A 23,614-nucleotide genomic window follows, 5' to 3' on the forward strand; every position below is an offset into this window, starting at 1 on the left:
ACATTCACTGAATTGTGGTCAGTTGCTTTAAAATTCATATATTTTGTTACTCTCTTAGCTTGCAGACCGGGATTCTACAAAGCTTTTGCTGGAAATCTCAAGTGCTCCAAATGTCCTCCGCACAGCTTCTCCCATGATGATGCATCAGAAGTGTGTGAGTGCGAGAAAAATTACTTCAGGGCAGAGAAAGACCCACCTACCATGGCTTGCACAAGTAAGTCATTGCAGCAGTTGTTCCAGAGTTCTCCAAATAGTTAAATAATGCATTTTGCTACACCACATATTGAAAACAATTGTTCGGCTGCAATCACGTAATGTGTAATGGGTGCAGCAGCATCGATGGAGCGAAGGAAATAGGCAACGTTTCGGGCCAAAGGGTTGCCCGAAACGTTGCCTATTTCCTTCGCTCCATAGATGCTGCTGCACCCGCTGGGTTTCTCCAGCATTTTTGTGTACCTTCGATTTTCCAGCACCTGCAGTTCCTTCTTAAAAACGTAATGTATAATGTTCTGCATACCATGTTATGGGAAATGTTTTGATGGACTAAGAGTCAGAGTTTTTAATTGTTATATGTACCGACTGGACTAAGTGGGACCCAGTCACACGGGAGACCTGGTCCCCCAACGCAACCCATTCCCCAACGCAATATTCCACCACTCACCCGTTCCCCCAACGCAACCCATTCCCCAATGCAATATTCCCCACTCACCCGTACATTATTCCACCACTCACCCATAGCCCCTATTGCATAGGCGCGGCTGACAGGTTCCCGTTGTGACGTCCCTGATCCCCCTTCCTCAGATCACACCCACTCCACCTCTTGCCCCCCCCCCCCCCCCCCCGCACTCACTCACCACCCCCCCCCAACCCCCCCCCCATCCACTCTTAGCGGCTCTCCGGCGGCGCAGCCATTCCCGTCCATTGGGTTCTCATCGAGACATAGAACACGCAGGTATTACTGCGCAGGCGCAGCTGACGGGTGTGGGGAGGGGGGTGTGGGGGAGGGGGGTGTGGGTGGGGGGTAGATAGGTGTGGGCAGGGGAGTGTGTGGGCAGGGGGAGTGGGGGTTGTGGGTGCAGGGGGAGAGAGCTCGGAGAAAATACGGGGGTTGTGGGGTTATCACGGGGAGCGGGGCAGGAGCTAGCGAGGGGGACCAAAGGGGAAGGGGCTGGAGCGGACACAGCGGTCGCTGGTCGCTGGCGCTGTCCTACGCCAAGATCAGAATCTCCGCTTTCCGTTTGCCGACATTTCCCGTGCCGTGCGAGGCCGGGCCGTTTCCAGTCCCTCCGAAAATTGTGTCCAGTTGGAAACCTCCGCCGGCCATCCACCGCTCCTGTAATAAAGTCGCGATGGCGCAGGAAGTGGCAGACCATCCCGCGGAGTGACAGGAGAAAAGATGCTGCGCTGAACGGCAGGAGAGGAGTTCGATCTGCGCATACGCGGTTTTTAAGATTTTTAAACCTCACTAAAGCTTACGTTAGACCACCGATCGAAACAAAACGGGGTGCAATCGCAGCGCAGGAGAACGGTTAGTAAGCTGTCGAAAAATCGTAGCGCTACCACGTAATGACCGGAAGATAACAAGATCAGAGTTTTAGTTATGTATAGATAGCGAAACAATGAAATTCTTACTTGTAGCAACTTAAGAGGCCTGTAAGCGTAATACGCACTGATAATATGTAATAAAATTTTAAAAAGATGGGAGATGTGGGAGGAAACCGAACCACACGCATGGTCACAGGGAGAACATGCAACCTCTACACAACAGAACCCTGGTCAGTATCGAACCTGTATATGATCCATATCCCTCTATTCCCTTTACTCCCATCTTAATAACTCATTTTTTTACCAATCCAATCCCATTTTTACAGCTATTTGATAAATTATTTAAAAGATCTCTTACGAATCACCTGATGTCCCGCTGGCAGTATTTAGGATGCGGGGGGGAACTGGAGCACCTGGTTAAAGCCCATGGTCACAGGGAGAACATACAAACTCTGCACAGACAGTACCCGTAGTCAGAATCAAACCCGGGTCTCTGGTGCTGTGAGGCAGCAACTCTACCGATGCAATACTGTGCTGCCCAATCAAGTTGACAAGCATCTCAGCATGGTAGGGCAATTATTCTGATCTTGACCGGTTGAATATGCAGAGTGGTGAACACAGCACAGTCCAGCCTTGTTACTCCTTTCCATCCAGTCCATCTTGACGGTGCGTCGTGACAGGAAGGCTGGAAGTATTGTCAAGAATGCCCACCACTCTAGCCATTCCCTTTCTCTCTTCCATCTCTTCAATCTTCTGGGAGTAGATGCAGGAGCTTGATAGCTCAGACATCCAGTCTAACGAACAGCTTCCTCACTTCTATCCAACTCATGGTCATCTCTTTCACATTCTCTTCCCAGAGTTGATGCCACGTACTCTTACTGTTATTTATATAGAGGCAACATCTCTGGATAAAAGGAAGTCTGTCCACCTATTTGTAGGTTTGTAGGTTAATTGGCCCCTGTATGTTGGGAGTGGATAAGAAAGGGGGATAACAGAACTAGTGTATGGGTTACCGAAGGTCGGCACGGACTCGGTGGGCCGAAAGGCCAGAATCCACACCAGATGTCTAAATACTTGGCTCTAAAATACATAGCACTATAAATGTCAACAATGAGCCAAAGAGATAGTTCAGAGTCAAGGAGAAGCTACTGAATTTAGCACCAAATCATTAGTGCCATTGAGCCACTGAACGGAAACTCATTTGCGAACAAGCCAGAGAGTCACTATCCTTACGTCTCCTGTCCGGCTCCATTGGGATGCACTTGCCTTTTGTGACTTGCATCTTGTTGCCATGACCGTTCAATGAGGCAGAACAGTCTAGTTTACTATAGTTTTGAGAACAGCATGGAAAAGCCCACCGAGTCCACACCGACCTGCGATCCCCATACACTAGCAGTAACCGAAACACTCTTGGGACAATTTACAATTCTTACCAAAGCAACCTACAAACCTGTACATCTTTGGAATGTGGGAGGAAACCAGAGCTCCTGGAGAAAACCCATACGGTTACGGGGAAAACATACAAAGTGTACAGACAACACCCGTATCAAACCCAGTTCTCTGGCGCTGCAAGGCTGTAACTCTATCGCTACGCCAATGTGCAGTCCACGAACATTAACTAGTCATAGGTGAATCTAACTGACAGCTTGAGCTGCCAAATGTCTGTCCAATGCCTGTCCCACAGTTTCTGAATGTTTCTGGTGACCAGGATTATTTAGAAACAGCTGAAACCCATTTAAATAGGTTTTTAAAAAAAAATACAATTCCTTTCATAAGTACAGGCACCTCGTGCTTTATGCCAAGGTTACATGCTTGAAAGGTTGGTGCATAATTCAAAAACACATAAATTATAATTCAAAAACACATAAATTAAACATATATGCGATGATGCAGTCAGAGGTAAATTTGAACACGTTATTCCAAAAATACCAGTGTGTAAATCAAGCTTTGGTATAAAAGGAACTAGTGCATTATTTCAAAAAGGAATAAATCAAACACATGGAAAATATGAGGTGCCTGTGTGGTAATTGAAAGCATGAATGTGGATTAAAATAATGTTGGGAAGGGAAAAAAAGCACAGTAATGAAAATAAACTGCAGATGCTGATTTATGAAGTGCTGGAGTGCTGGAGTAACTCAGTGGATCAGGCAACATCTCTGGAGAACACGGACAAGTGACAGTTCGGATCAGAAGTCTCAAAAAGGGTCTCAACCCGTAATATCACGTCCATTTTCTCCAGAGATGCTGCCTGCCTGACACGCTGAGTTCCTTCAGCACTTTGTGTCTATCTTTTTTTTTTAACAGTAGAGACCTGGGTTTGATCCTAACTATGGGTGGTGTCTGTACGGGATTTTCCCCCGGTTCTCTGGTTTCCTCCCACACTCCAAAGACGTGATGGTTTGTAGGTTAATTGGCTTCTGTAACTTGTAAATTGTCCCTAGTGTGTAGGATAGTGTTAGTGGACGGCAGGGGTCGGCAACCTATGGACCTGGGCCGCATGTGGCCTATAATCCTTAATAATCCGGCCCACAGACCTCCTTCATCTCCAGGACCACCCGGGCCTGAGGCCGCGGTTCCCAGGCACGGTGACACAAGGGCTAAAGGAGGCCTGCGCTGGAGCCGCAATGGTGGAGCCGCGCCAAGGAGCGCCGAGCGCCGAGCTCTGGCTGTTTCGCATCCTGCGCAAAGCCGCTGGCACGGTCGTGCACCTTCTGCGTCTGGGCTTCACTGTCGGGATCAAAGATCCACTCTATGATCTTTGGTCGGGATCGGGGTTGTCAATAGGCCGGGGACAAGTGAGTACTATTGGCGTCCTCGAAGTGGCGGGATCCATGTGTACACGTGATAGATGCGGCCTGCCATCCGCTCACAGACATGTGTCCGGGCCCTTTTGCAGAACAAGGTTGCCAACCCCTGGTGTACGGTGTGATCGCTAGTCGCCGTCCACTTAGTGGGCCGCCTGGCCTGTTTACACGCTGTATCCCTTAGAGTCTAAAGTCTAAAGAATCATCAACCAGCCATCACTATAATCCACCCCATTCTATTCGCTGACTGAAATTATATTGCTTTAACAAGCATCAAAATCTAATGAATTAACTCGAGATTTAATTAAGATATATAATAACACTTTTGAATTTTACTTAATTTCCACAAGGTCAGGGAACAGCTGCTCTTTATTTAATTTCCAATAATGGTCTTTCACCTTTGTTGTCCTGGTGTTTCTGTTAATGTGGACTAAAAGTAATAAAGTTCCTTCCAGGATTTCAATCCACTTGTAATTTCATGCTCAGATCCTGATTCATTAATGGCATTTTAACACTTCCACTCTGCGCACATCAGGATTGTCTGTGGTTTAGATTTGCTGTCTTCTGTTCCCGTGTCGAACGATCCATTTCCACTGCATAAACCAGAACAAAGCAATCAGGATATATTCATAAATGCCCACTCGCGCACATAATTCTCCACTGTTACAAAATTAGAATTAATCGTCTCACATTGTTCCAAATTCTAAATCTTGGTAAATGATTCACTGCATGCCATTATGGCTTAGAATTTGCATGAAATCACAGTTTAGCTGGAATAATTTAACAGCAATTAAAAAGCTATTTAATCATTCATCATGTGAATCAGCATGAAGTAACCCCAGAGTGAAATCTGTGTGAAGTTCAACAACCTGAAGATATGGAACAGAGGATGCACTGAGACCTTCACCATGATTCCCCAACCCTTCCTCATTCCCCTGCATTACAGAAGAAAGGAATCATACAGCACGATACAAACAAGGAAAATTTCGAAAAGGGAGAAACATGGAATTGCGGATGCCACTTTACAAAAAAGACACAAAGTGCTGGAGTTGCTCAGCGGGTCAGGCACCATCACTGGAGGACCTGGATGGATCTGAACTTTACTTTAGAAATACAGCGTGGAAAACAAACGTTTCAGCCCACTGAGACCAGCAATGTATGGAAAAAAATTAGTTGCAAACCTATACAATCTTTGGAGTATGGGAGGAAGCTGGAGCACCTAGAGAAGACGCACACGATCACAGAGAGAACATACAAACTCCCTACAGGCAGCTCCCGTAGTCAGGAAGGCTGCAACTCTACAGAAGAGTCCCCATCCGAAACATTACCATTCAATGTTCTCCAGGGATGCTGCCCGCTGAGTTTTTCCAGCACTTTGTATCATGTTTTAAATTGAAAATAGTGGCTGTTTCAACATATTTTTCATCTCTTAGAGAAGGGTGAAACTTGCAAACACATCAAACAAATCTATCAAATCAGTTTTGTTCCTTGGACATACCATTCAGCATTGATGCAAGCGTTGGCATCTCATCTAGAATCATACGGTCTAACTTGCAATGCCGACCAAGATACTGATCTAAACCAGTCCCGAGTTGATAGAGTTGTACATATTTGATTTTTTTAATTGTAACTAATCTAATTTAAAGTAGGTTTGTCAGTTTGATGTTATAGACTGAGATGATGTTTTATTTAGTTCTTTTGGTTAATAAATTATTTTACCGCAGAGTAATTACAGTCAATGCGCTTCAGACGTCAGGTACTGTTAACTGATCGCTTGTGTCAATTAACAGTTTGGATTTCCCCAAGTATAGCATAACCTGCAAGCAGTGAAGCTGACTGCCTCTTCCACAGAGAAAATGACATTATTAGAATTCCTGTAACCATACAAAAAAGGGTTACTTATTATTCAGCCATGTATTGCAACAAATTATAGGAACGTGGTGGGTATTGCTTTGCATGTACACCCAAGCACTTTAACAAAGTTACATTGCTTGTACTGCGGGATCGATTACCATTGGTCATTTCTCCCTTTTAAAACAATTAATTTACTCATGTACCTTAGTTCCATGAAATTAGTTCATTTGAAAAGAATTGGGCCAGTTCTCATGGGTTAATGCCCACGGTTCGGAATTAAACTGCAGGTTTTTAGTCATTTAAATATTAGTAAGTCCAGGATTTCTATGCATGCACCGTTGAATATGCAGCTCTGAATATGCAGCAGGGTTGAAGAGCTGTGGGTGATGATTCAGGATGGGCCAGGATCTACAAGGTCTTGCTCAATCTGCAGTATAATAATGGTATAGAAAGAGCGTGTTAGCGCACTGCGAGCACATGTGCAAGGAAATGTTGGCGTTAACCTTGTGCTCAATTGGATGGTAATGTTTGAAGAACCATCACATCCTCTCATAGTTCTGCAATGTTCATTCTCAGAGAAACTTATACTTCATAAAGGTCCATGGAGATTATCCTTCTGCTTTTGTTCTCACATAAAGGTGGGAATAGTGTAGATTCACCAGAGGATGGTGAATCTGTGGAATTCATTGCCACAGCCAGTCGTGGAGGCCAAGTCACTGAGTATTTTTAAAACAGAGAGTGATAGCTTTGGATTAGTAAGGGTGCCAAGGGTTACAGGGAGATGGCAGGAAAATGGGGTTGAGAGGGGGAAATAGATCAGCCATGATTGAATGGCGAAGCAAACTCTATGGACCAAATGGTCTAATTCTGCTCCTATGTCTTATGGCAGAAATCCTAATGTAAGTTTGTTAATGTATGTTTAGTTTAGTTTAATGTCCCGTGTACAATGAAAAGCTTTTATAGTCAGCGGATAGAATATAGGTGATTACAATCAAGCTGTCCACAATGTACAGATACAGGATAAAGGAAAAATGATCAGTGCAAGATATAGTCCCTACAATCTGATTAAAAATAATCATGAATTATTGCATTTGATTGTCTCTCAACAAAGTTTCATTACAGCAACTAATTTGACACATTGTAGAAGCACAGAAAGACCAGCATATTCCCACCTTTAATACAGCCACTAAATTGACACATTGCTTGTAGAAGCACAGAAAGACCAGCATATCCAAGGTGTAATTCACTTTCTACCTTCCTCCTGACAAAACCATACACTGCTTATTTACGTCAACATCCTTGGACGGTGTCGGACTTGGAGTCACAATTTGTGGTGCTTCAGTGCAGCGTGGAGGCAGCATTGCCAGACAGCTGAACAATAAGCTCTGGCTGTGCCAGCTATTGGTTCCCCTGGTTGATGGGCGGTAATGATGCAAGACCCACTTAAAGTAACTTGTTCAAATATGGAACCTGATGGAACAGAAAAATACCAACAGTTCCCCCTTCCCCCTCCCACCCCTGATCCCCTGATCCCCGCTTACACACACACAAACATAGAGGTGCCGAACTTGCCGGTAGCTGTTCACCATTGTGTTCCTGACTGCACTCCCACATGGGAAGTTGTGGGAAATTCCTCAACACTGACGCAGGATGAGCATGGCAGGTGAAGCAGAAGAGGAACGCGTGATGGGGAATGCATGGCCAACAATAGAGAGGGAGATGAAAGTAAGTAGTACCAGAAGAACATATTGTTAAGAAATGCAATCAGCACCAATGGGTTAAATCAGCAATATTAGCAACGACGGTACTATTAAACACTCTTTAAATTACTTTCACTTCTGTGGAAAGACGGTATAAATGCTATATAAAAGTAAGTATAATGCCAATAAACAATCTATTTAAAATATATTTAATATATAAAAGGGCGACACAGTGGTGCAGCTGGTGGAGCTGCTGTCTCGTAACACTACAGATCCAGGTTTGATTCTGACATCGGGTGCTGTCTGTGTGGAGTTTGCATGCTTTCCTTGTGACTTCATGGGTTTCCTCCCAGTAGTCCGGTTTACTCCCAAATCCTAAACCTGTGCATGTTTTTTTGATAATTGGCCACTGAAAATAGTCTCGCGTGTGTCAGGAGTGGATGAACAAGGCGATGACATGGAACTCGTGTGAATGGGTGATCGATACTCAGTGTCCACCAGCTGCACCAGCAGAAAGGGATGTTTGCATGCTGTATCTTTCAATCAATCAAACAATTTTTTAATCAATTCAATATTTAACCTTCAAATACAGCCTTCAATACAATGTGGGCATCCATTGTGCCCCATAATTCACACAAATAATTGGGATTTGTAATGTTCATTGAATATAGCCAGACAGGTGGTTGAGTTATTGGACTAGTATCAGAGAACATAGAATAGTACAGCACAGGAACAGGCCCTTTATCCCACAATGTCTGCACCGAACATGATGCCAAGTTAAACTAATCTCCTCTGCCAGCACATGACCATATCCCTCCATACCCCGCATATCCACGTGCCTATCCAAAAGCCTCTTAAAATATATATCATATCTATCTCGACCACCACCTCTGTCAGCACATTGCAGGCACCCACCACTCACTGTGTGAAAAAAAATGTTCATCTTGTGACATGAGTTTGAATCTGACAATAGCAGCTGGAAAATTAAATTCAAGATATAACCCTGGATAAGAAGGCTTGCATCAATAACAATGACCGTTCTCAGAGGTGAATAGTGAGCACAAGAAATATCCCTCGATTAGAAAGCTTATATCAGTAGCAATGACCTTTCTCATAGTTGAGCATTGAACACAAATAGCTCTCCATTGTCCACTGGATCCATTCTAGGATTGTTGCTCACGATAGCATTGCATGGGTCAAGGCTCAGAGTTATCTTTGGGTGAAATGTGGTTGGAAAGTGGACATAAAAGGACACAAAGTGCTCAGCAGTTCAGGCAGCATCTCTGGAGAACATGGTGACATTTCAGGACTCAAACCGAAACATGACCAATCCATATTCTCCAGAGATGCTGCCTGACTTGCTGTTACTCCAGCACTTTGTGTCCTTGTGTGTATTAACAAACATCTGTAGTTCTTTCTTTCTAGAAGATGGACATAGTTAGTTGAGCTCCCACCATTGTAATTCTGATCCATTTTGAAACTCCCTTATTATTAAATTGTACCTTGATGATGTATTTTCATTTATTTTCCGATATCAAAACTTGGGAAGCATCACAGCTTCAATGCAGTGCAGTCTTGCAAAATTGGAACAGCATGATGCTGTCAGTGGTGGGAGAGATTAACAGTGTGGCAAATTTACATGGACAATTTCTATTAGAAACGTCAATTTGGGAATTAACGATGTGGAAATGTGACAATAGGAAGAAACATTTTATTGACATGAAATCCGCACTGATGAGATTATTAATATGTTGCAATCTGATATCCTGCAGTCTTCGCATGAGAAGTTGGTTTGTTGATGAAGAACTGTTGGATTTAGGTTTATTGTTGTCACATGTAAGGTACAGTGAAAAGCTTTGTTTTGAATGCTTTCCAATCAACTCAAGACAAATACTATACATAAATACAATCAAGCTGTACAATAGGTAAAGTGAAGCGGAAGATGCAGAGTGCAGAATAGAGCTCTCAACATTGTAACTTACCAATTCCAGAGGCATACAATATCCACAATAGGGTAGAGGTGAATTGGACAGTATCCTAGTTTATGGAAGAAACCTGATAATGGAGGGGAAATAGCTGTTACTGAGTCTGATGGTACACTCTTTCAGGGTTCTGTATCTTCTATCTGATGGGAAACGGAGAGAAGAAGGAATAACTGGGGTGGGACAAGTTTTTCTCTGCCGCAGAAGGTAGTTGAGGCCAGTTCATTGGCTATATTTAAGAGGGAGTTAGATGTGGCCCTTGTGGCTAAAGGGATCAGGGGGTATGGAGCGAAGGCAGGAACAGGATACTGAGTTGGATGATCAGCCATGATCGTATTGAATGGCGGTGCAGGCTCAAAGGGCCGAATGGCCTACTCGTGCACCTATTTTCTATGTTTCTATGTTTCTATATAGTCGGCTGCTTTTCCTAGACAGCGTGAAGTGTAGATGGAGTCGGTGATGGGGAGTTTGGTCCCAGTGAATGGGTGAGAAGGTTATTGATTTACTCAGTGGGTCAAGCTGCATCAGTACGAAGAAAAATAGAGCCAATATTTCAGGTGTAAGGTTTGTTTATTGTCACGTGTACCAATTAAGGTACAGTGAAATTCGATTTACCATACAGCCATACTAAAAAAAAGCAACAAGACACACAACTAGATAAAAGTTAACATAAACATCCACCACAGTGGATTCCCCACATTCCTTACTGTGATGGAAGGCAATAAAGTTTAAACTGCTTCCCTCTTTATTCTCCCGCTGTCGGGGGAGTCGAACCATCCGCAGTCGGGGCGATCGAAGCTCCCGCGTTGGGGCGATCGGTGTTCCCGTGATCAAGGCGGTCGAGGCTCCTATGGCTTGGAGCTCCCGAGGTTGGTCCCTAAACAAGGGAACACGAGCTCCACAATGTTAAAGTCTGCAGGCTCCCGCAGTTAGAGCTCCGAGGTTGATCCCCGACAGGGACCGTCAGCTCCACGATGTCAAGTCCTGCAGGCTCCGCTGTTGGAGCTCCCATAGTTGGACCCCAGCCAGCCAGCTCCTCGATGTTAGGCCGCAGTGCGGACAAAGATACGATACGGAAAACGTCGCATCTCCGTCAAGGTAAGAGATAAAAAAAAGTTTCCCCCAACCCCCCGTCAAAGATCCTGCTAGCATTCTAAGGAAAGGTCTTCAACGTGAAACATTACCTTTGTTTCGCTTCCCACAGATGTGGCTTGACCTGCTGAGCATGTCCACCAATTTCTATTTCTACTTTAGATTTTCAACGTTTGCAGTTTTCTCTTGATTTTCCCTTACAAGTAGCTGATTTGTTGAATACTGTTTGATTGAAATTATTGGAAGGGAGGTGCCGCTAGGCAGAATATAGATGACACAGTGGCGCAGCGGTAGAGCTGCTGCCTCACAAGGCCAGACACCCCGGTTCAACCCTGATTTTGGGTGATTTTAAATTGCCCTGAGTGTGTAGGAAGTGGATGAGGAAGTAGGTTAAAAGAGAACTAGTGCAATCAATGGTCGGCGTTGACCCCGCTTGCCAAAGATGCTGTTTCCATGCTGATTCCCCAAATTAAACTAAACTAATATAAAATTATATGGATGTGACTGATCTAAGGCACAGATGTGGTCACAGCCTTCATATAAAATAAAATGGCAGTAACTGAGTTAAACATCAGTAATTGACTGAAGAAGAGTCGTGACCTAAATGTTGCCAATCCATGTCCTCCAGAGATGTTGTCTGACCCACTTCAACACCTTTATTCTATGCAGATGCTTGTGCTCTCCATTAATTATTGGGCAATGTATTTGGAATTGGAATTATTTTCCACTAACATTAGATCTTATAGTCTAATATACCTAATCACTAAAAATGTCACAGGTTCGTAGATCAAGGAATCATGTTCATAAGTTCTAGGAGCAGAATTAGGCCATTTGATACATCAAGTCTACTCCACCATTCAATCGTGGATGAACTATCTTTCCCTCTCAACCCTTTTTTCCTGCCTTTGCCTCATAACCACTGATGCCCTTAATGATCAAGAATCTGTCAATCTCTGCCTTAAAAATATCCGTTGACTTGGCAATGAATTGCTCATATTCACCATCCTCTGATCAAAGAAATTCCTCCTCACTCCTTTCTAAAGGTATGTCCTTTTATTCTGAGCCTATTCTGAGGCTCTGGTCCTGTACTATCCCACTAGTGGAACCATCCTCTCCACATTCACTCTATCCAGGCCTTTAACTATTCAGTAAGTTTCAATGAGGTACCCCTTCATCCTTCTAAACTCCAGCGAGTGCAGACCAGTGCCTTCAAACACTCATCATATATTAACCATATCACCTTAAAGCTCTCATCTTTAAGGGCCTGACGCATTGACGTGACTTCTCAGCGACTGTCTCCGACTTTCAAGCTTGAGGGCACTCGCTTGAAAAACCTCGAGCTGGATCGACCGTCAGCGATGAAACCACGAGCCGGATCGACCGTTGGCGCACACACACACACACACACACACACACACGCACACACACACACGCACGCACACACACGCACACACACACACACACACACGCACGCACGCATGCACGCACGCAGGCACGCACACACACGCACACACTCGCGGGCATTTTTTAGCATGTTATAAAATATGCCGCGACCTAGCTGAGACCTCAAGTACGCAAAGAATACTCTCGAGCATGAAGGAGAGTTACAAAGACCTCCTAGGACCTCGTGTCGACCATGCTGCGAGTATGAGTCGAGGGAAAACTCGTCTGAACTCGCGAATTAGGTCACCGCAGTGGGACAGCCCCTTAAAGCTATGCACTCGAGTATTTTATTTTCCATCCTGGGAAAAAGGTTCTGTCTACCCTGTCTACGCCTCTCTTAATTTTACATAAAAGTTCATAGATTTTGCATTTATAATTCAAGGAATATTAAAGCAAATAAATAGTTTATAAAATTGAAGGAATTGGATAAGAAAAATAGTAGAGGAATTTGGAAAGAAGTCAAGGCATCAAAGGAAGTTCTGCTCTTGCTAATCTAGTCAATCAAAGATTCACGTCAGGATCAGAGTTGAGGTCCATTGAAGGTCTGTGTGAGTAAGGCCAGGAGCTACAGGAGAGACAGAATGAGGGGTTGCTGGTGCTGGGGCATGGTGGCCAGTGTGGGATGCAGGGTATGGAAGGAGAACTCTGGCAAGAAGTGACGGATTGAGCGTTGGTCCCTCAAATCCAGGTCGGGTCCAAATTGGTAGATCTGGAACCAGAGCTGGAAGCCATGAGGCACAAGTGGGCGACACAGGCAAGTGTTAGGGAAGCACATGTGGTTGGGGTAGTGTGTCCAGGTCAGAAGAAGGGCACCAACCTGAAACATAGCCTATCCACACTCTTCAGGAATGCTACCTGACCCACTGAGTTACTCCAGCACTAAATTGTATTGTATTGTATATTGTATTATGTCTTTCCTAAGATTCAAGTCAGATTGGGATCTCATTAGAAATTAAGGCAGTAAGTGGCAATCACATTCTTGATAGCTTGATGCATCTCACTGCTGGGGCTTGAGTAGTTGTGAAATGATGACTGTGAATTTAATTTCTCCCCCATGGTGTTAGAGGTTTAACTGAGCATATTAATCTCTACCTGTGGAAGTAAACCTGAAGCAGGCTCGGTAATCCAGAGAGTGGTTGAGCTAGCAGAGATGGTGCAGAAAGCTGTAGCAACACCACGTCTGATTGTGAAATCAGCCGGTGTTGATTAACTTTAATCGGACTTTACTGGACATTATCTTGCACTAAACGTTATTCCCTTTAAGCTGTATCTGTACACTGTGGTTGACTTGATTGTAATCATGCATAGTCTTTCTGCTGACTGGATAGTATGCAACAAAACAGCTCTGCACTGTACTTTGGTACACATAACATTAAAGTGAACCAAACTAAACAAAATTAAACTAAAGGGACAACCTTAGAAACTGCATTTCCTACTTCATGGCAAAGTGCAACACCAGAACAGAGAAAGTATAGAAACAAGGAACTGCAGATGTGGTTTACAAAAAAGAACACAGTGCTGGAGTAACAGAGCATGTCAGGCAGCATCTCTGGAGAACGTGGATAAGCGAAGTTTCAGGTCAGCACACTTCTCCAGAAGGGTGTTTTTAAGGCATAGATTGACAGATTGATTAGTTGGCATGTCAAGTGTTGTGGATAGTAGGCAGAAGAATGTTCTTGAGAGGGAAAGATAGATCAGCCATGATTGAATGGCCTAATTCTGCTCCTATAACGTATGAACCTATGACCCAACATGTCACCTATTCATGTCCTCCAGAGATGCTGGCTGACCCGCTGAGTTACTCCAGCACTTTGTGTCCTATTTTTTAACACAAGAATTTTCGGTCCACAGTGTCCATGTCGGACATGATGCAAAGTTGAAGTAATCTCCTCTCCCTGCGTGTGATCCATATCCATCCATTCCCAGCAGATCCATGTGCCTATCCAAAAGCCTCTTAAATGCAACTATTGTATCTGCCTCCATGTCACCGCCAGCAGTTCATTCCAGGTACCCGCCACTCCCTGTGTGACAAAACTCATGGCTCGCTGAATAGTTGATTTATGTGGAGCTAATATACTGTAGACTTCTACCTCTTGAGAGAATTGGCAAAATTGGGTAGGAAAACCTGAAAAGTGCGGCTGCAGCATTTGGCCTGTGACTCACGCGCAAAAGCAGTCGTCTGCCGTCTGGATATGAATGCAGAGCTCACAGCTGCCACACCACTGCCAGGCCATGTTGTTTGGCATGAAGTGAGTGGGCACCTGGAGAGGTCTCCCCATGGCAGCCACTGGGAGCTGGCAGCAAATGCTACCAGGGAGGAGGAGGAACCTGTGGGGGAGTGTGGACGCTGCCCTGCAGTGCATCCGTCTCACTCACACCCTGTGCAATGAATTGTCCCCATCATTCCCGTCCTGTGAGTAGCAGCAATCCACTGTCAGCCGTGTGCTAACTTACCTTGATCTCAGCATGTAAGTCACAAATGGTTGTCTAAAGACAGACTGTGATCAATGAGGAGAGCTCCTGACGCCCAGAGATAAGTAAAACTGCAGAGTGTGTGCGCAGGAATTAAGTATGACAGTGCACTCTTTAATTGCTGCCTTGTTTTCAGACCTTGCAGAAGGTAATCACAGGGCATAGAACAGTACAGCAAAGGAACAGGCTCTTCGGCCCACAATGTCTGTGCCGAACATGATGCCAAGACCAACTCTTATCTGCCTGCACATAATCCATATCCCTCCATTCCTTGCATAACCATGTGCCTATCTAAAAGTCTCTCAGATGTTTTTATTGTATCTACCTTCATCACCATATCCGTCAGCATGTTCCAGGCACCCACCATCCTCCATGTAAAATAAAAAGCCCAGGAGATCTCTTTCAGTCATTCCCCCTCTCACCGTAAAGATGTGCCATCTGGTATTTGATTTTCCTCGTTAATTTTGTGAATGATGAATGAATGGGATTGGTTTCCTCCCAAAATTTCAACTTCTGCCATCGGTGGAGAAATTGTAACTGCGCGACCTATGGTGTTATTTGTTCTGTGACATGCTGGGTAGATCTGTACTGTGCCAATGTAAACAGTGCCCAGGAATGACCCGGACAACATTCTGATGGTCACGATTCAACCCAGACGCGATTCTTGAAGAGGTTTTCACATGGTGAAAAGTTTTGCTAAAATATGACTATATGGCAGCACTGTGGGCAGCAGTTGAGTTGCCGCCTTACTGCTCATGAGACCCTGGTTCGATCCTGACTGTGGGTGCTGCCTGTACAGAGTTTGCTTGTTCTCCCTGCTACCACGTGGGTTTTCTCCAGGTGTTCCGGGTTTCTCCCAGGTTTGTTGGGAGTTAATTGGTTTCTGTAAATTGTCTCTCGTGTACAGGATAGATCTAGTGTACAGGGTGATCGCTGGTTGGCGCAGGCTCAGTGGGCCAAAGCGCAAGTTTCCACACTGTATCTCTAAACTAAACTCAAATAACAAATATAATCTAATCCTTCAGATTTACTTTCAGCAGGTAACTATATAGTAGAGCCTCATAGAAAGATACCGCACTAAAGTAGGCCCTTTCTCCCATCAACCACACATTTACTGTAATCCTATAGTAGTCTGTTTTTTTTAATTCCCCCAACATTCTCATCAGTGTCTCCGGATGTTACCTCTCACCTACACACCAGGGGCAGTTTATAGTGTCGTGTTATGCTTGTAATAAGGCTCGTACGACGACGTAAACAGAGTATACCTTTAATCTGTACAATAACAGCAGCAACTGCAACAGCCTCGTGTAAGCCCAGGCCTCTCTCTAACTGCCCACCCCCTGGGTTCCAGTCACATCAGGTTACTGGAGCCTGGCTTCTGGCAGGGTCCTAGTGCCCCTCTGCTCAGCCTTACACTATTATTGCATAATACCACATCTCCATTTCTTTGAGAACAAAGGGTGGACTACCTTTGTCTCTGCAGGTCTTAAGGGGTTTATTCTGCCCTTTTGCTGGAAGACCTGTCCCTGATCTAAGCATGCAAAATAGAAATAAAATAACTTACACGTTACCATACTGTGAACTATTCTTTCAGGTTTCAGGTAAATGTAACAGGTTTACAGAACATTTTCACATCACATTTCACTCTCTCTTTTTCTTTATTGTAGAAAACAGATCAATCAATCACAAATCAAGTCTCTTCGGCTTTCTAACCTCTCTCCCACACCTTGTCCGCACAGTCTCTGTGGTGGGGCCCTCTCCGCTGGGTGATGCTGTCACTGGTGGAGCTGGGTCTGGTGGAGCTGGCTCTGGTGGAGCTGGCTCTTCTCCCACCAGTGGCTCATCCGCGTCGACTACCTCACTGTTGGTCTGCAGCGGCACCAAGTGCTGCCGGTTCCTCCTCAGTGTGCCCTGAGGCACCTGGACGATATAAGAGCGAGGTGCATTGTGTGTAGATAGCACTTTGCCCTGGACTCGTGCATCGGTGATCCACACATCCTCCCCAGGTATTAGTGGCTCCAGATTTCTCGCTCCGTGCCTCTTGTCAAAGGATCTTGCGTCGTTCCACCTCTTCTCCCTTTCTTTGGCCCCCAGCGCGTTGTAGTCAGGCAAAACTGGATTCAGCAGGGTTGGAAGGGCAGGAACTGTAGTGCGGAGGCGGCGCCCCATCAACAGCTCGGCCGGGCTATAGCCGTTCCGTAGAGGGGTTGCTCTGTAGGCCAGCAATGCAAGATATGGGTCTGACGCCTTTGTTAGCAGGTTTTTCACGGTTTGTACAGCGCGTTCCGCCTCCCCATTGCTCTGAGGAAACCTGGGGCTGCTCGTGATGTGCATAAAGCCATACTCTGCTGCAAAGGATTTAAAGTGGCTACCTGAGAACTGGGGCCCATTGTCACTTTTAAGAAATTCACAAATTCCATGACGAGCAAATATGGATTTCAGGTGCACCACCACATCTGTGGACCTTGTGGGTGATAGTAGCGCAACTTCCACATATCTTGAGAAATAATCTACGACTAATAGATAAGTCTTGTTTTTCAGCGTGAATAGGTCAGCTCCCAAGGTTTGCCAAGGCCTGTCTGGCATCTCCGTTGGCATCAGCGGCTCTTTGACGTTCCTTCGCTCTTGGATGCAGGTTCTACATTTCAGCACCATGTCATTCAGCTGGCTGCTGAGTCCTGGCCACCATACCGTCTGTTTGGCCCGGCCCCTGCACTTTGTCACCCCCAGGTGTCCTTCGTGTAGTCTCTGCAGCACATCACCTTGTAAGGCTGATGGGATGACGAGCCTCGTGCCCCGCAGCAGCAGCCCATCGTGCACAGTCAGCACTGCTCTATCAGCCCAGTAATGTCTCAGCACTCCCTGCAGTTGGCTTTTGTCGGGCCAGCCGTCTGTGCAGTACTCCATCAGTGCAGAGCATGTGCTGTCTGCCTGTAGGTGCTCCCGTAGGCTGCTCAGATAATCTCCACTGACAGGAATGTTGCTGATGACAGAGTCTACATAGATGTTGGTGTCCTCTGATCCCAAGGTGATGCCGTCAACCCTGCACACAAGCTGAAGCCTTTCTATGGCAGGTCTTCCCAACAGTGCAGTGTGGAGGTCTTTGACTACATAAATGTCCTCTATGGCTGTCTTGTTGCCTCTGCGCAGTGTTTCTCTGGCTACGCCCAGAACAGAGAGTGCATTGCCCCCTGGCCCAAACAATGGGCGTGTCGACACTGCCAGGCATTTCACATCATGCCCCCCTGTAATGTCATGGTACACCTCCGCTGGCATGGCGGTGACATCAGCACCAGTATCTATTTTAAAGCACACTTTTTTTTGTCTCACTTGTAGCTGCACCGTCCACGGGTCTTTTCCAGCATCCACGGATCCCAGGAAAAAGCTCTCTTCTTCCTCTGTAGTGACAGCATTGAGAGATTTAGCACCGTTTCTGCACACTTTGCCATAATGTCCCTTTTTGCCACAGTTGTAACACGCAGCATCTTTAGCAGGGCATTCCAATTTTCCATGCGAGGGCATTTTTCCACATCTATAGCAGGCCTTTGAACCTGGCTGTGGCTGTGTATTAAATTTATTTTTGCCTGGTGTTTGTGCTTGTGGCTGAGGCTTTGAGGGAAATTTGGGTTTTCTGTAGCTTTTAGCATGCACAGCATCAACATTTGAGCACTTGCTAGCACCGCTATTTTCTCCTCTTAAGTCAAACCGCTGTCGTCTAACTTCTTCAGACTGCCTTGTCTTTGTTATAGCAGTTTCAAGGGTTAGGTCTCTGTCTAGCTGTAGCTTTTCGGACAATGAGACGTTTCTCAGCCCAACCACTAACCTGTCGCGGATCAGCTCGTTCTGTAACTGTCCATAGTTGCAGTGTTCGGCTAATCCGTATAGAGCAGTGATGAAGGAATCCACCATTTCTCCTGGCAGTTGCACACGCTGATTGAACTTGGCTCTTTCATAGATAACATTCTTTTTAGGCACAAAAAATGCATCAAAGCCTGCCTTGACATCCGTGTACACCCTCCTCTCATCTGCAGTTAGCGTTAGCCCCTTTAGCACATCTTCTGCTTCATCGCCCATGCAATACACTAACGTGTTCACCTGGTTTTCTGCCGACGTCGCGTTTAAATTGCTTGCAAGCCTGAAGCGGTCGAATCTCCTGATCCAACGCTCCCATTCTTGAGGCTTGGTAAAATCGAATGGCTCTGGAGGTTGTATTGTGAACGTAGCAGTGGGTGTAGGTTGCGCCATATCTGCCAGCTCGTCTCCTATTTCCCGCCAAAACGATACACCGTCCTCTTCTTCTTTATATATTTTCTTGCTTACAAGTCTCCCAGTTCTGGCACCATGTCGGGTTATGCTTGTAATAAGGCTCGTACGACGACGTAAACAGAGTATACCTTTAATCTGTACAATAACAGCAGCAACTGCAACAGCCTCGTGTAAGCCCAGGCCTCTCTCTAACTGCCCACCCCCTGGGTTCCAGTCACATCAGATTACTGGAGCCTGGCTTCTGGCAGGGTCCTAGTGCCCCTCTGCTCAGCCTTACACTATTATTGCATAATACCACATATAGTGGCCCTGCTAATCTACTAGCCAATACATCTTTGGGATGTGGGAGAAACCCCAAGCGGTCAACTGACAAACTCCATACAGACGTCACCTGAGGACAGAATTGAACCCAGGTCCCTGGCACTGTGAGACAGCAGCTCTGCAGGCTGCACCACTGTTTTTTCCTGCATCACTTGCATTTTCTTAAAGGTTTCAGATTTTAAAAGTTGAAACATTATACATAATGAAATATACATCTAACATGCTAAAAATGCCTCGTACAAAATATAAACAGATCCAGATTTTAGATTTATACTAGACCAAGGGCAGACCCGTTGGGTCTGCCCCCCAACGCAGCCGTTCCCTACCCGTAGCCCCCACGGGAGACGTGGTCCTCCAACTCAAGCGGCTCAGGAATCAGCAGTGCGGCTGGCTTTAAATGGCGTCTTTGAGGCGTGATGCAGGCGCCAGCAGCCGTTATGGTCGCTGGCCAGCAGGAGGCGACAAAATGAGTGAGTGGGGGGGAAAAGGATTTGATGAAAAATGTGTACATAAACATAACGGAATCTAATGAGGAGTGGATAGTTGGAATGAAAAGTGAAATGTCTACCGAAATAGCTGCTTCTATGGGTGAGAAGCCAGTTTATTTTTGAAATATTGGGGGAGGGAGTGGGGGGGGAAAGAAGGATTTGATTAAAAACGTGTACTTAAAGACGACGAAATGTAATGAGGAGCGAATACTTAGAAAGAAAAGTGAATTCTCTACCGAAATGGACAAGATCTCGCCGATTGTGCGTCTGGATTCGGCGTGGCAAGGAATCAAAGGCAGAAAGGCAGCCGGCAGACGTACATGTAAATGGATCCATTCCGATTGGACATCTGCGAGCATTGGGCATTGTGACATCACACGATGGAACGAATCAAAAGGCAGAAAGGCAGCCGGACGGCAGGCGGCAGCCACAGAGTTTTACAAGATAGATAGATAGATAGATAGATAGATAGATAGATAGATAGATAGATAGATAGATAGATGAAACTTTTGACACAACAAATATTATACAGCAGGAAAGAAGTGTGCGCAGTATTTTATAGCCTTCTTCAGGTCCGTAAGATGTAACCAAGTAACTACATACAGTATATAAGTAAATTAAAAGTAATAAAAGTAAAAATAATGCTTTTTAGTAAATTTGTACTATTTCAATTTATTGATTATAGAAAAGTTAGGAATTAGTTAAAATTCATGATTGTTGTTGAAGAATGAGCACCAGGGCCATGTATATATAACGTCCCTGTTGCTCATTATTCTATATCTATTTAATTATGACCATAATCGCATTTAATTGTATATTATGTATTTTTTTAATGAATTTATTTGTGAAATGAAAACTGAAGTATTATATAATAAGATTACATTGGCAATAGCTTCCACTATTGTTTTCCAGATTACTTACTTATCAGTTTATAAATAATTCTACAGTGATAAATATAATTAATTGAATAATTATATAAATAGTTAATGTCCCAGGTATTAAATGCTCTCCTTAATTCAACTGGGAGTGAAACAACAGCTGCAGAGACAAGGAACTGCGGGTGCTGGTTTGCAAAAAGGAACACAAAGTGCTGGAGTAACTCAGCGGGTCAAGCAGCATCTCTGGAGAAGATGGATAGGCATTGTTTCGGGAACCCAGAGTCCTCGAGAGATGCTGAGTTACTCCAGCACGTTGTGAAAGAGCAGCTGCTGTACTTGTAATAAGTGGTATATAGAGACACGCATTCAGAGAATGCAAGTGACGTGCTTAACTCGACCTCAAACTCTCCTTCCTACTACACCCAAATTGAAGGATTTAGCCCTCATTCCAAAGCAGCCATTTGCAGCTTGCAGCATTGTGAGTGTTTATATGACACAGGAGTGTTTAAATGCACTAAAAGGTAATTAATATGTTTATAGATTCATCCATAAATTATTAAAGCATTTCAGGATCAAGACAAAATAATCTCAAAGTTAATTAATACATTTAGAAATTCATCCATAAATTAGCTGCTTAATTTGTTTATTAATTAATACATGTTTACATCAATTCAAAAAGATTTTCTTAATTTTGAGGTATAATTATGAATTTGTAAATCAAATCAGAAATGAATTATAATACATTTCCAAATGTTAAATTCAAATATATTCATGAATAACATTAAAGCGACAAACTCCAGAGGGAGGTAACGTGGTGCGACAGCAATTTACCTGCAGTTTGTGCACTGCTATGATTTATCCTTGGCAGACTTCTCTATCAAATTTCCAAAGACTCCATTCCAGCTCCAGTTCCTTGGATGCTGGGCCTAATATCTAATTAAAATGGCCATTGGTTGTAAGAATTGTTAGATGACTGAATGTAGGAGATTCTGTCCTGAACGGGAGTTGCTGACACACATTAATACAACCAGGTGACAGAGGTTTAAGGTGAGGGGGGGACATTAATGGAACCTGAGGTATAATTTTTTCACACAAATAATGGTGGGTGTATGGAACGAGATGCCGGAGGAGGTAGTTAAGGCAGGTACAGTTGCAATGTTTAAGAAACATTTGAACAGGCACATAGATAGGACAGATTTAGTGGGATCTGGGCCAAACACAAGCAGGTGGGACATGTGGATGGGACATGTTGGTCGCTGTGGACAAGTCGGGCCGAAGGCCCTGTTTCCACACTATATGTCTCTATGACTCAATAACATATTCAGGCTTATATTTTCTCCTTTCTCTCCTCCATTAACTAATTGTGGCTTTCTTACAATGTACCAGACAAAATCATTTAGTTTAGCAGATGAGATCTTGCTTGTCTGTTTGACTCATTTACTGTCGAGAACCACTGACCGAACTCATATTCAAAGATTTCAAAGGTCTTTTATTGTCAATTGTCACGTGTACCAATTAAGGTACAGTGATATGCAAATTACCATACAACCATACGGGAAAGGAAAAAAAAGCAACAAAACACACATCTACATAAAAGTTAACATAAACATCCACCACAGTGGATTCCCCACATTTCTCACTGTGATGGAAGGCAAAAAAGTCCAGTCTTCTTCCTCTTTATTCTCCCGTGGTCGGGGTAGTCGAACCATGTGTCGGGGCGATCGAAGCTTCCGCCTCGGGGCAGTCAAACCTCCCACGTCGGGGCGAATGAAACTCCCGCAGCCGGAGTGATCGAAGCCCGCATCGCGGCGAAGCGCCTGTGACTTGGAGTTCCCGAAGTCATTCTCTGTCCAGAGACCGCGAGCTCCGTGATGTTGTGTCCGCCTGGTCACTGGGAGAATGTGCAAACTCCACACAGGTCAGCATCAAAACTGGGTGTCTGATGCTTTGAGGCAGCAGCTCTACCAGCTGCACCATTGTGTCACCCTCTATTTTGAATGATTGTTAGGTTCCACTGATAATTTTATGCAAACAAATTCTCTAAACAAAACTAAACGAAACTAAAATTCTAAAAGTGATGTATAATACTTAACCTCACTACCTATCATGCATTCATTATTATTTGTGGGGAAGATTATGGTCTCCTAACCTTCCAATCTTATTCAAATTGTACACTAAAGGAAAACCTGAGCACATAAAATGAATGCTTTGTCTCTGCTCCTCTATGAGACAAGTTTAATCATGGATATGCTTCATGTAACGGCACTCAGAACACCACTTAGTTCAGCAGAACTAGGTTTGGAGAAACTACTCTCATTTATAATTTGTCATGTGCTTTGATGAAACAAGATTGCTGTTTTTCAAAATTAGAGTTAAAAATAGCCTCCATACAAAGTGGCCTGTGGGAGTTGTTTATCTGCAGCCATGCTGCATGCGGATCTGAAATTAGATGGGTATTGTTGAACGTCACCTGGAACTAAATGTCAATGTTAGATTCTGGCACAAGGTGTAAAAAAAACAGTAACAAGAATGTTGGTATGTTGGTAATAAAGATCAAGATTGCAGAAGATTAAAAAAATAATAATTTGTGAATTTACCTGTGAAACATAATTGATTTTTCACGGCCGTTGTGAACAAACAAACGCACTAATACTTGATTACAAATGACAAATGACAGTCTATTTCGTACTTCCACGGAAGCCTGTGATCCCTTTATAAATGTATATGTGTCTTCCTTGGAATGACCCCAGTTTTTATAACTCCATTCCT

At 44.4% G+C, this 23,614-nt stretch overlaps 1 protein-coding gene and 1 long non-coding RNA gene across 2 annotated transcripts in view; one reads left to right on the top strand and one right to left on the bottom strand.

Moving 5' to 3' along the window:
- Nucleotides 1–23,614, top strand: part of epha6 (eph receptor A6) — a 486,126-nt gene that overhangs the window by 306,733 nt on the left and 155,779 nt on the right. The window contains exon 4 of the mRNA XM_055644571.1: nucleotides 59–214. Coding sequence (XP_055500546.1) covers nucleotides 59–214 — 156 coding nt within the window. The remainder of the gene's footprint in view (nucleotides 1–58; nucleotides 215–23,614) is intronic.
- Nucleotides 4,706–22,596, bottom strand: LOC129702674 (uncharacterized). Its single transcript, XR_008724415.1, has 2 exons — nucleotides 21,677–22,596; nucleotides 4,706–4,942 (listed from the first exon to the last, which is right to left on the bottom strand). It is a non-coding gene; the product is annotated as an uncharacterized LOC129702674 (long non-coding RNA).

This window comes from Leucoraja erinacea, chromosome 13, assembly GCF_028641065.1.
Source record: "Leucoraja erinacea ecotype New England chromosome 13, Leri_hhj_1, whole genome shotgun sequence".
Classification (NCBI taxonomy): Eukaryota; Metazoa; Chordata; class Chondrichthyes; order Rajiformes; family Rajidae; genus Leucoraja; species Leucoraja erinaceus.